General features: G+C 40.6%; 1 protein-coding gene across 4 annotated transcripts in view; it reads left to right on the top strand.

Moving 5' to 3' along the window:
* Positions 1 to 3,082: 3,082 nt before the first annotated feature.
* The window catches only part of ESRP2 (epithelial splicing regulatory protein 2), a 45,995-nt gene continuing 37,051 nt past the window's right edge, over positions 3,083 to 12,026 (top strand). For all 4 annotated transcript variants that reach the window (XM_030471000.1, XM_030470999.1, XM_030471001.1 and 1 more), the window contains exons 1-3: positions 3,083 to 3,182; positions 3,393 to 3,545; positions 4,438 to 4,566. In XM_030471000.1, coding sequence (XP_030326860.1) covers positions 3,411 to 3,545; positions 4,438 to 4,566 — 264 coding nt within the window. In that variant the 5' untranslated portion in view covers positions 3,083 to 3,182; positions 3,393 to 3,410. The remainder of the gene's footprint in view (positions 3,183 to 3,392; positions 3,546 to 4,437; positions 4,567 to 12,026) is intronic.

The following is a 12,026-nucleotide window of genomic DNA, read 5'->3' as shown; positions in this document are numbered from 1 at the left end:
TGTTTTGTTTTGTTTTTTTGTCTGTGTCTAGATTCATTAAACTGTATAGTGTGTATAGTGAGAGTAAAATTGTCAGTATAGATTTGTCCATTGCAAGCACAATGCATTTAATGAGCATCTTCAGTGTTCTTATGTGATCTAACTGTAAACCCATTCTATTTTCCCCTTTTGCTTGTTTGACTAAAGAGAAACAAACAAAATCATCTCAGCACTGAACTTGCATAACAATGCACATCCATCTTTAAAACTTTTATTCTTCACTCAGTTACATTTATAAGACATTATCGTTGTATGGATCCTACAAACAAGAATATATGCCTGCCAGGATTAAAGCTAGGGGAGAGCAGTAACTCTTCAGCAAGATGTTGGTTACAAATTAACTTTGCTAATGGTCAGTGTACAAGGGCTTGTCCCACATGTTGTTTCAGGAAGTGGATCAATCCTGTTGCTGTTCTGTGGAGACATGAGATGTCATTCATTTAACTTTTTTAGATCAATAACATTGCAGAGACTGGTATGATTAAGGGTTGTATGCAGAGAGACAGAGGGTTGTGGATAAAAGGTGAATGGGAAACCAGTTGCATAATCTGATATTGAAAATGCCTGAAATCTTAGGAAGGCCAGCGTTTATTTAAATTTTTCTTTTAAACATTTTAGAATATGTTTGAAGTCCATTTAGCTAGAACAGTTTAGACAAGTTAGTAACGGTAGAATTATATGAGTCAAAATAGTCTAAGAGTAGAAACCAGATTATTTTTCTAGGAACTGATACTAAGTTTTATTAGCTGAGCTAATATAATTTTGAAAAGCAGACGAGCTTTTGGGCTCACTAGCCTCTGTGATTCAAATAAGTTTTCAAGGGTCTTTGGCATTGATATGAGTAGATCTGCTTTAATTTGACACACTATAAGTGATTTACATTACTTTTTTCTTTCACATTGGATTCCAAAAGCCAGTTTCATATGCATTGGCATACTCTGTGCCAGTTCACTGAAGCCTGTGAGCATATATGTGAAACTGGCCAAGAATATATCATGTGAATGATCTTCTCTAGAAATGTGCTAATTATAACCCCATTTTATATGAAGTGGTTACATATTAGGGCTATGAAATGGCAGACAAATTATAGCAGACTTTTTTGCTGTGAACATAACTACAGGTAGAATTTGTACATTTATGTGTATAGGTACTGCCTCCCCCCAAACATGCCCATGATATATGTGTATTCAGGAGGAGAGGAATGCTCTGGGAGAAGAACAGCAGTTCTCACACTTGAAGTCAATGTATTTTTATGGTTCTTATTACAGATTTAAGGGCTCAAAATCATCCCATACACAATGAACAGGCTGTTATGCTGCTTCATTACCACTATATCCAAAGGACATAGCCAAACAAAAAGAACATGAATGGGTTTTTATTCTGCCAAGGACTTCTAGACTTATATTGACAGAGGGAAATACAGCTGCTGTGTAAATTCAGCAATGTCAGAAAATACACTGCTGAAAACATTTTGAGTGTGTAATTATGTATATGTTACCAATTAAAGTTTTCATCTCTGAGTGTTTGGGAATGTGCCCTTTTTGTACCAATGATCTATCTTCAGGACTGCTTTTCAGGCAGCTGCACATGTGAGCAGCAGAGGCAACAACTGAGAGGCATTTCACAACTACCTTTTAGTGTTCAGTGAGATACACCTGTGCCCTGCACAGTTCTCTGCATGGCCTCTGCCAGGTATATACATGCAATACATGAATTCTAAAACAGCATCCTTGAACTGTAGTTTATTTTCATTTAAATAAATGGAAATAGTCTTGGTGATGGTGTTAGCATGTGAATTGGTGTTTGCCAAAGGAGGTCCATAATAACTGCTAAAATCAACCAATTACAGAATTAGCATGTTAAAAGAAGAAGGGAAAATGGGATGTTAATATTTAAACCCACCAGGTATTCAGTTAAATGTCCAGCTCTGCATTTTCCTGTGATAGGCATCAGCAGTGAAATAGCAGCACCGTTTTTCATTCAACGAAAACTGTATTTCAACACCACACTAATACTGAAGTACAAAATGATGATTTAATTAAACAAAAGAAAAATAACGGCTAATTTAAGTTGCAACATTTGGCCTTTAACAATCATTAGTAACTTAGCAGTGGTGGCAATAGGAAAAATAGTAACACGGGTAAAACAGTTTAGATGCTTTTTAATTTTAATTTTTGCTTTAAAGTCAATGTGAGTTTGACAGTGTCTCCAAAAATGGTCTCAGCCGCTTTGATGTTCCAAATATTAGTGCTGCTCCCATCGAGCAGAAATGCTTAGAAGAGTTTTTTTGTGGTTGCTAAACTAGGTGGTGTTTTCCCATTGTAGAGTCTCACCTGTGAAATAGAAAAGAGGTAAACTGTGGATCTTGGACTGCAGTTAACGCCCAGGAGATAGCTCCTTACTGAGCAGTTAGTAGAAAATACAGGGCTTATATTTCTGTTTTGCAAAACATCCTAGATGCACCCTTTCTCCAAAACGAAAATTGTTTTACTAGGACCCACCTTTGCAAACCAGGCGCAGGACAGGGCCTAAAGCACAAAGTACTTTCTGCCTGCGTAGCCCTTAAACATCACTGTGTACTCCTGCGCTGTTACTGCATAGTTACCACCGGCAGAAAGGGCGATTGGTCACCAGCAGGTGAACACTTATCAAAGCGAAGTTGTAGAGGGTGTTTTAGCAACTGCTGTAGTATATTCTTCACATTGCCAAAAGAGGGGTCCCGGTGTGAGTGCACAGGCACCTCCCGTCGCCCCGCCGGCACGCACCGGGGCACACATGGTCCGCGGCCGCGCCGGGCGGGATCCCGCAGAACTGTACGCAGGTAGAGGCTCTTCCTGCAGGCAGGATGAAAGGGAGGGGAAGGGAGTTTTCCTCTGATCTCCCTCAAAACCCAATCAGGCCAGCTCAGCTGGGCGCTGATTCTCCCTCTGTCCCTCCTACACCTTTCCCAAAGGCCCAATGGCCTCGGCCCCCTGGGAGATTGACTAGAGTCACATGAGCTGCACCGCGGGCAGGTAACTCGGGGGAGGGGGGGAAGGCTCCAGCCCAGGCTGGGTTTCTGCCATGATGTCAGAGGGGAAGAAACCCACAGCTCGGTAATTTCACCTCCTGATCAGCCCCGGGAAGGAGATCACCGGGAACAGGTAGAAATGGGAGCTTTCTCCATTTTTGTTGCCTCTCAACATCCTAACCAGCTGTTTCTCTCTTCTCGATATTGTGACTCTTCGGTCGCTCCTTTCCCCTTTGATTACTTAGCGGTAGGGGGTGAGCCTTGTGGGTTTTTTTTGTTTTCCTTTTTTTTTTTTTTTTTTCTCTTTCTCTTTTTTTTTTTTGACCTCTGCTTTTGATTGTAGTTGTTTCTCCCTGTGGTCATGACGGCTTCGCACAGTGACTCTTTGGTGGTGTTGTTTGGGGCAACCGCTGGTGCATATGGGGCTAAACTGGGTTCGGATGAGAGGGAGCTAATTCTCTTGGTGTGGCAAGTTGTGGATCTACACAGCAAGAAGGTATGGCTTCGACCCCCGGGCCGAGGGCGCGTTCCCCGGGCGCGGGGCTGGCAGGCGCCCGGCCGCTCGCTGCCTCCCCGGAGCCGGTTCTTCATCTCCGAAAAACACTGAGGGGAGGGGACGGGGGGAGCGGGACCCGACGGCGGGGTCGCTCCCTCGAGAAGCGCCTTTTTTTCTTCCCTTTCAGAAGGGAAAAAAGTAACTTTTAAAGAAAGTTTAGCCGCTTCACGCCCCTGCCCCGTCCCCTGTAAAATATCTGCAGCTTCAAATCTGAAGATGGCTACGGGCTTTTGAAGATTTAAAACAAAAAAGCTGCCCCCGTGGGCTACGTGCGAGCATGCTTTCTCGGAGCTGGCTCAGGGTAACCGTTGGACCCACTGCGGCCTACTATGGGAGACCGGGGTTTTTCCCAACCACTGTTTCGATAAGCTTTAAGAGAATACTGACCACCCTTTAATTTTTAAACTAACCTGAAAATACGCTCCAATTTTAATTTCCAAAAGCCCTACCATAAACAGGAGCCCCCTAGAGATGAAGGGTTTTGCTAAAACAAACACTGCTATCAATTTCATTAATAGATTCAGGAAGCTGCCTTAATGTTATGTGATTTTCCCTTTGCAATTAACAACTCCTGCAAAAATCGGTGCTAACTGCAAAATGTGTTGCATGAAAACCGGCTCCGATTCAGGGAAGCTGAGAGTGTGGCTCTCCAGGTGGGAGGGAAGGAAATCCAGGCACAAGGTTTCGATCAACAAACGCTTCTCCTCACTGCGGTTGTTATCGGGATGGTGATAGTGCAACTTGCTGATTTTTCTGCAGCCTGAATGTGTTGTTAAAAGGAGCCAATTCGATTGTTCCTCACTTTTGTCCATAATTTCTTAAATGATTTTAGGTAGGGACTCTACACAAATCCCTGGTGAAAGCAGACAATTTGGACTTAAGTGACCAGTGTCGTGAAGTGAGTGGCTTAACAGCAGAGGGATTGGGCAAAGCTGAACCACTGGACCGGGTTCTTCAGCAGGTGAGGTGCTGCTCTTGGGAGCAGGGGTTACTCAGGGTTAAGCCGGGGGACAAGATTCAATTGATTTGGTGAAAGAAATGAACTTTATTTTGCCTTTCACTTTGAAACCACTAGCAGGTTTTGTGCTCGTTTTAAAGCCAACCCAAAAGAGACGTGAACCATTTGCAATGGGAACCCTGTAATTCTGGAACAGTTATATACAATAGCAGAGTATTCAAGCTGGTGCTCTAGTCCTTGGAAGATCTGGCCTCTGGTTATTTCAGTAGGTCTACTTTTATTGCAAATTTCTCTTACTCAAACCTTGAAGAAAGTAGGCCAATAAGTGCATTAAATTTAGCAGTGCTAGTAAAAGTTTCAAAATTCAGTTTGTGTATTTTAATCTACACGTTCACTGATCTAGTGTGTATTAAAGACCTTGTCCTTATTTGTTATTCTAAAAGTGAGTTGAAAACTTCAAAACTATGCTTTCATAAAACATCAGCTGTGCTTGTTTTATCTCATTCATTTCCAGATGAGCTTAATTAGTTTAGTGGATTATAAAATGATGGGGTTTGTTTTTTCCCTGCAACTTCTGTGTTTTGCTCTTTGGCTCATTTAATATTACACTAAGATAGTAATTCTGTAAATTTATTTGATCGTTGCCATTCAAGAGTCCTAAGTTGCCTAAAAGATTTTAATGCAAATAGTGTACACCTATGCAGCTCCTGAAAGTTTGCTTGCCTTCACTGTGTCTTCTTTATATGAAATGTACTTGAATGGAAAAATACAATAGTGCGTTTTTGTGTAACATATAAAACTGGCTTTCCACACCTTGTCTGAATCATTCGTAGGTGTGTTTCGGCAAGAAACTTGCTTAGGCAGTAGAACAGGTTCATGTTGCTGTAACTTCTGGTGACACAGATAACTTGGCAGACCGGGTCCTAACCCTCTTTGATACTGACTAGTTAACACTTCACTTGAGTTAATATCTTGGGAAATAGAAATACATAACTTTCATGTGTCTTAAAATCTGTCAGCATGAGCTGCAGACGGCATTTACTGTACCTACGATAGTTTTGTTAGAGTCCAAGACCAAGAGGTGATTTTTTTTTTTTTTTTTTTTCAAAAAAGCTTCAAAATAACCCCTGAGAAAATGTGCAGCTGCAGGTTTGATCTTGTCCCAGATCCTGCACTAAAGGCATCAGCTTGGCCTAGTACATTCTGTTTACCTTTATAACAGACACACTTTAATTATACTCAATACTTTATGAGAGATTGTATCTTATTGCCGTAAATTGCACTGTAGGTGGGTCTGCTTTAGCAAATAAAAGGAAATACTACCTTTGTGTGTAGGTGGGTAGAGACTCTTAAAAAACTTTTTTTTTTTTTTTTTTCCTTTTTTGTTTGGCATATCTATGCAACTAAATAATGATTTTGCAGTTAATTGTTGGATGCCAGTTGTGATGTGGCCAGTTCTGTCATAGGTTTTCTGGAGCACACTTTGCCTAAGCTAGTCTCTCTTCCTCTCCATGTGTCCTGGCTCCATGGGAGTTCAGAAAGTATTAATTCATCCTCTTGCTTGCAATGGTGGCAAAAAGCAAAATTCCATATTCTCTAATAGTAGATCCTTTTCTGCACCTTCAAAGATAAGTCCATTAAATATTTTGTGTCACGTATTTTAAGGGTGAGTCAGGTATTTGTCAACACAGAAATTTATTTTTTTTTTTCCTCAGTGAAATGTTTTGATTAGCAAAAGCGCAGCTGTGTGAAGAAGTGGTTATTTGGAAAGCAGGAGGAAAAGGAAGTAAACCTATACCTTGATTGAAGATAATGTCATAGAGTATGTGAAATTAGCTCTCCACACCCTGGTTGGATTGTGGTAGAAAATTTGATGATGCAGCTGAAAACTGCTCACTTTAGCACACATCTCAATCATCTAAATGAAAGTTCCAGTGCCTGCTTCTGGGTTTTGCCTTGGGTACTCAGTCTCTGCATGTAGAAGGAAGTGAGAATCTCTAAGCACAAATCCACTGTAATTTTTATTTGTGCTTCAGAGGTTTCTCCCATCCTCAGCCATTCCGTGATTCTGATTCTGAGATTTGTAACTGGTAGACAGTAGATTAGCTACTGTGGGTCCAGAGTTTTTCTACTCACCACAGAAAGCCTCCTTCTCTTACTCTTTAGTTCCCTTTCCAGCAATGGTAGGGTCTACCAAAAGTCTGTGGTGAAGTAATTAATCTGCTTGTAACAAGGCATTTGAACAAATGACACATCATTTAAATTTTACTTCATATTCTTACAGTGTTACATCTTGCACAACATACTACTTGAGTTTGTCTGAAGAAATAGTCTAAAATAGGGTTCCCTACTGATGTGTTTTTGCTGAGTAATTTTACAAAGTGAGGTTCTGAAGCACAGTGCTCCTGGGTAACCAAGCTGTTTGCCGCAATGTATGTTCTACACATTTTGCTGCAAGTTCTTTAATACTGTGCTTGTGCAGGGTAACAAACATTTGATTCCACAGATGCTGGTGCGTTTATGGGATCCAGTGGTGTTTTCTGACAGGTGATGTGCAATGTTTCAATTGCTATGCTTGGGATGGGGAGGGGAGAGATCCGGGTAATGTACAAATAGTTACCTGAAGTCATAAAATATGTGCCCTTTGGAACAGTCTGCTTGATGTATTTAATTCATAATGACATTAATAACTTATCTGTTGTTCGACCAGTAACTTGCAGCTGCTGTCTGAGGTATGTTATTATAGTTGCAGAATGCTACTAAGTAGAAAAATATGAGGTTTTTTTTTTTTAACAAAGGAAGTAGGAGTTCTCTTATTCAAGTGTGTATCTGGAACTGTTTTGAGCCTGTGATGTAAACCTCTAAACACCCATTACCTACACTGCTTGCTAAAGGGAACAGTTTCTTCCTCCATTAATAGGACATTCTTGCAAGGTTTTATTGTTCACATCTTCAAATCACAGGACTGGCTTATTTAGCATATTGTATTTTTCTAAATAACTGCTGGAGTTTTGTGGTTTCCCACTTTCAAGCTTTTAAGGAAGAGAAAAATTTTCAGATTGCTTTCTGAAACCTTGCAGGAGTGGAAGCTTGCTTTTAAAGAGCCAAACCAAAATGGACTTTGCCTTTCTCTCAGGCCCATTACTTGATCATCAAAAAGCTGACATCTTAATGTGCTTCTCTGATGCTAGCCATGGGGGTTCTAAGTTAAAGATTGAATACTAATTTGAAAGTGGTGTGGGTTTCTTAATCCTTCCCATACAAAAAACCTGGCTGAATCAGCATGACTTGCCTTAAGACATGTTACTTTACTTTTGCAAGGCAATATTTGCATGTCTCCCTGACAAAGGATGTGTCTTAAGAAGAGCTAATAATTTTGGAGAGCTGTTTGCAGTGTTTAGCTGCAATTACCATCTTACTTTGAACGATATACATAAAAAGGGAGGGGTTCTCATGAGAGCTGGGTCTGCTTTTGGACCTGTTGAAAGCATCCAGATTTCATCTATGGATTGACATGTAAGTATTAAAAAATGGTTTGAAAGACTACCCGAGCCTTGCTGAATTTTCATTGGGTTGTGCATCAAGTCAAGAACATCAATGACAGATTCAATTCATATTCTAAAACACAGAAAGACAAAGCTGGGCCTTTTTTTTCCTGGTCTTCTAAAAAACTATGCACAAATTGAAAATCTTGAGGGGTTGCCACTTCATCAGGTGGTTGCAAATTACCAGTTCTCTGAAGTATGTTTGGATGCCTATGGATCATCCAGCTGAGCTGCAGGTACAATTTATTTTCTCACACATCTATAAATTCAGCAAGAAACAAGATTGTTAGATGAGCAGTTGAAACAAATGGGATGTGGGAAAGGCGGAAGAGCCAGTGAATTCCTCTAACCTGATAAACCGGTTACAACTTTTTTTTTTTTTTTTTTTTTTTTTTTTTTTTTTTAAGAGAAACTTGTTCTGCAGCCTCTTCTTCACAAAGCACCAGCTAAAAGTTTTCTTGGCTCACTTGCCAGCTGTCACATATGCATTTTGGATAAAAGATTTCTTAAAAAATTATTTTTAATACACCTCTGAACCTTCAGCCTGCAGAAAAAAGCCTGAAAATGCAGGATGATTTTTTTTTTTTTTTTTTTTCCTTTTTTTGGTTTGGTTTTGAGTCCTGTGGTTGGTCTTCCAACTTCAGATTATTTGGTGACTGCATCACCTCCATAAACCTCCTAACAGAGTCTGTGTTTCAGAATATTTGCTGTGTCTGAGTTCAGAAGTTTTGGAGCAGGTGTTTGGCAAACTTTTGGCAAGTGTTACTGAGCAAGCTGTTCTCTCCACAACAGATACTTAAGGTGTAGTTTCACAAGATTTGGCTTCAGCAGTGAAGCCAGCTTCTTTCTTGCCCCTGCACCATGCTTTGCCATTTTTTTTGTTGTGTCAGTAAAACTCTTTGTGAGGCTGTACTGTAAACAGGATCACTGAAATGAGCAGGTAGGGTGGGAACTTCTAAGCTGCTTTGCTGTCCAAGCTCACGTCCCATGAAACTACACCCTTTGGTTGTGTTTTCATGATCCAGCATGTTTGATGGTGATACCAGCTGAAGGTGTTTCTGCCCTTGCATCATGTTCTCAAGCTGCAGTTGAATGAAAACTTTTTAGTGGCACCATTTTCTTAGGTAGCTGCTGCTATATGGACCTCCCTCATCAATTGTATTCTGCCAATACAAAGGTTTTGGGGGCTGCATATTAAACTGGAGCAGGGCACTGTTCTGAGCAAAATACAGTTCTTACAGTTCTGCTCTGGAGTAGTTCTGTCTGATGCATAGAGTGGAAGATTAGGTAGCTTTTCTGAGGGCACCCATAGCACTGGGGTGTGGACAAGCGGTGTGGCTGAAAGGAGAGAAATGTTTTAAGACAGGTTGACCTGCAAGCAGTTGATATTGTGAAACTGCGGCCTTGGTTTCGGATCTGCATCGAGTGGTGAGGATTTCCTGATAGGTACAAGGTGACCTTAAGGTTGTCAGGGCAGGTCGGTGGTAAAACCCTGCTTTTGCAGAAGGACAGAGTGTGCTGTTTGCATGTAGCTGTATGCAGGGTTCTTAACATACATTAGCACCTACTAGCTCTTTATTTCCATTGATACTTCAATGTGCCTCAGTTAATTTGTGTTTGATACCTAATACTGGAATGTCCTGTCTTTGCTGTGGGGAAGTAAGGACGTGCTAATGCTTCCTGTAGCTGAAGGCTGTTAGAGTGGATTTTTTTTCCTTTAGCAGTGAAAATGAATGCCTAACTTTTGTTTCAGAACCCTCCTTTTAATTTGGCTGCTGATGGTATATGTGAACTATTTTTCCTTTTACAAATCCACTGTGCTACCAGCTCCCACTACATTATTGCTGAAACACTCAAATCTGTTCCTTCTAAACCAGAGAATAGTTAACAGCAAAAAGAGTTCATAGTTTTATGTATATAATGTATATGTATACATGAATATACGTATGTGGATCATGTGAATGCATTTGTTGTTGGCAGCATTTATGTTCTGCTAGCTTTTGTGGAAAAGCAATAACCATAGCTTCTCTGAAGGCTGCAATACTTTAATCTGAATTCCTTAATGGTTCCCTTAAAACTTGCTTTGTTTCTGCATTTTAAGTGCATTTCACTTCAGAATGAGCAGAGAGTTAGATAAAGGAATTTGTCCAAAGCTGCATATACTTTTCTTGGCGAGCATAAAAATGTGGTAGTCCTGGCTGTCTGGGCTCTCTTCTCTTAAAATTAGAAGTGCCAATATTCAGTAGAAGTAAATAATTTGGCCCAGTGGTTTGAGGATGAGCCCAAGCAGGCTTTTTATGACAGCAAGTGCTGCTGCAGCTTGTCCTGATGAAGTTAAACAGTAACATTCAATCTCTTACCAAGTCTGGGTGGATTAGCATATATACAAAAATAAACTTCAGAATCATAGAATGGTTTGGGTTGGAAAGAGCCTTAAGATCATCTAGTTCCAACCTCTCTGCCATGAGCAGGGACGCCTCACACAAGACCATGTCACCCAAGGCTCTGTCCAGCCTGGCCTTGAACACTGCCAGGGATGGAGCATTCACCACTTCTTTGGGCAACCTGTTCCAGTGCCTCACCACCCTCACAGTAAAGAACTTCTTCCTTATATCTAGCCTGAACTTCCCCTGTTTAAGTTTAAACCCATTGCCCCTTGTCCTATTGCTACAGTCCCTCATGAAGAGTCCCTCTCCAGCATCCTTGTAGGCCTCCTTCAGATACTGGAAGGCTGCTGTGAGGTCTCCACACAGCTTCTCTTCTCCAGGCTGAACAGCCTCAACTTTTTCAGCCTGTCTTGATAGAGGAGGTGCTCCAGCCCCTGATCATCCTTGTGGCCTCCTCTGAACTTGCTCCATCAGCTCCATGTCCTTCCTATGTTGAGGAGACCAGAACTGCACACAGTGCTCCAAATGGCGTCTCACAGGAGTAGATAGAGGGGTATGACTTTACTATGACTTCTCTGGAATAACTTGAAATACCTGTCCTATCTCAACTATAATATATCTGAGTACTTGAGTTTCTCTTGAAATTGCACTTGTGGCTTTTTTAAAAGTCGTTGAAAGACAGTAAAACAGGGTAGAAGCCTTTTAGTACAGAAATTACTGGATTACATGATCCTCGAAGACTGTTCTTTCCTCTAAATTGCTGTAAGTTAGAAAAAATCACTTGGAATTGTTAATGAGCAATTGTCTGTGTCCTCGAAAGTGGCTGAGGAATAACAAATTAGGAATGAAGGATTTGTTTTCTACCATTTTGACCATAAATTCAGTGCTTCTACAATTTCTCACATGTTAACATGGAAGCAGCTTAGAAAACTGTGTGTGGATACTCTGGTTTATCTGCAAACCTCCACTGTTTCTCTCTTCCTCTGGTAGCATTTAATCTTGTTCTTGTCACAGTTTTTGAAAGGGTTCCACAGTTCTTGCATCTGTGTGTTGGTTTACTTGGATTTAAAAAACAAAACAAAAAACCCAAAGAAACCCCCCAAAACAACACCCCCCAACCAAAAAAAAACCCAACAAACCAAACCAAAAACCAACCAAACAAAAAAAACCCCCGAAACCAAACAACAAAACAAAAATCACCACACTGAAGTCCTGCAGTTGTTTCTGCAAAAGGTCTTGGGTAACTAAGTGGTGCCAAAAAAAAGCAACGTCTCTGTCAACATGTTGCAGCACTTGTTGCTGAATAGTTAGATTAAAGACTGATGCATAGATGTTGGAATAGCTCTTGCTAGCAAAGCAGTGTGATGGCCAAAATGTAAAAATGCTGATTGGAATTTTTTTTTTTTTTTCTTTTTTTAGCAATGTGTCAGCCCTGTTTTGTAATTTATGTGGTTAAAGTTGGATTTTTTATGTCTCAATTAGAAACAAAACCAGTAATTCTTCTTCCTCACATTCTTGTCTGCTCTGTAGA

Source organism: Strigops habroptila, chromosome Z (genome assembly GCF_004027225.2).
Source record: "Strigops habroptila isolate Jane chromosome Z, bStrHab1.2.pri, whole genome shotgun sequence".
Lineage (NCBI taxonomy): Eukaryota > Metazoa > Chordata > Aves > Psittaciformes > Psittacidae > Strigops > Strigops habroptila.
Note: the sequence above shows the minus strand (reverse complement) of the source record. Positions and strands in the feature narration are given on the sequence as shown.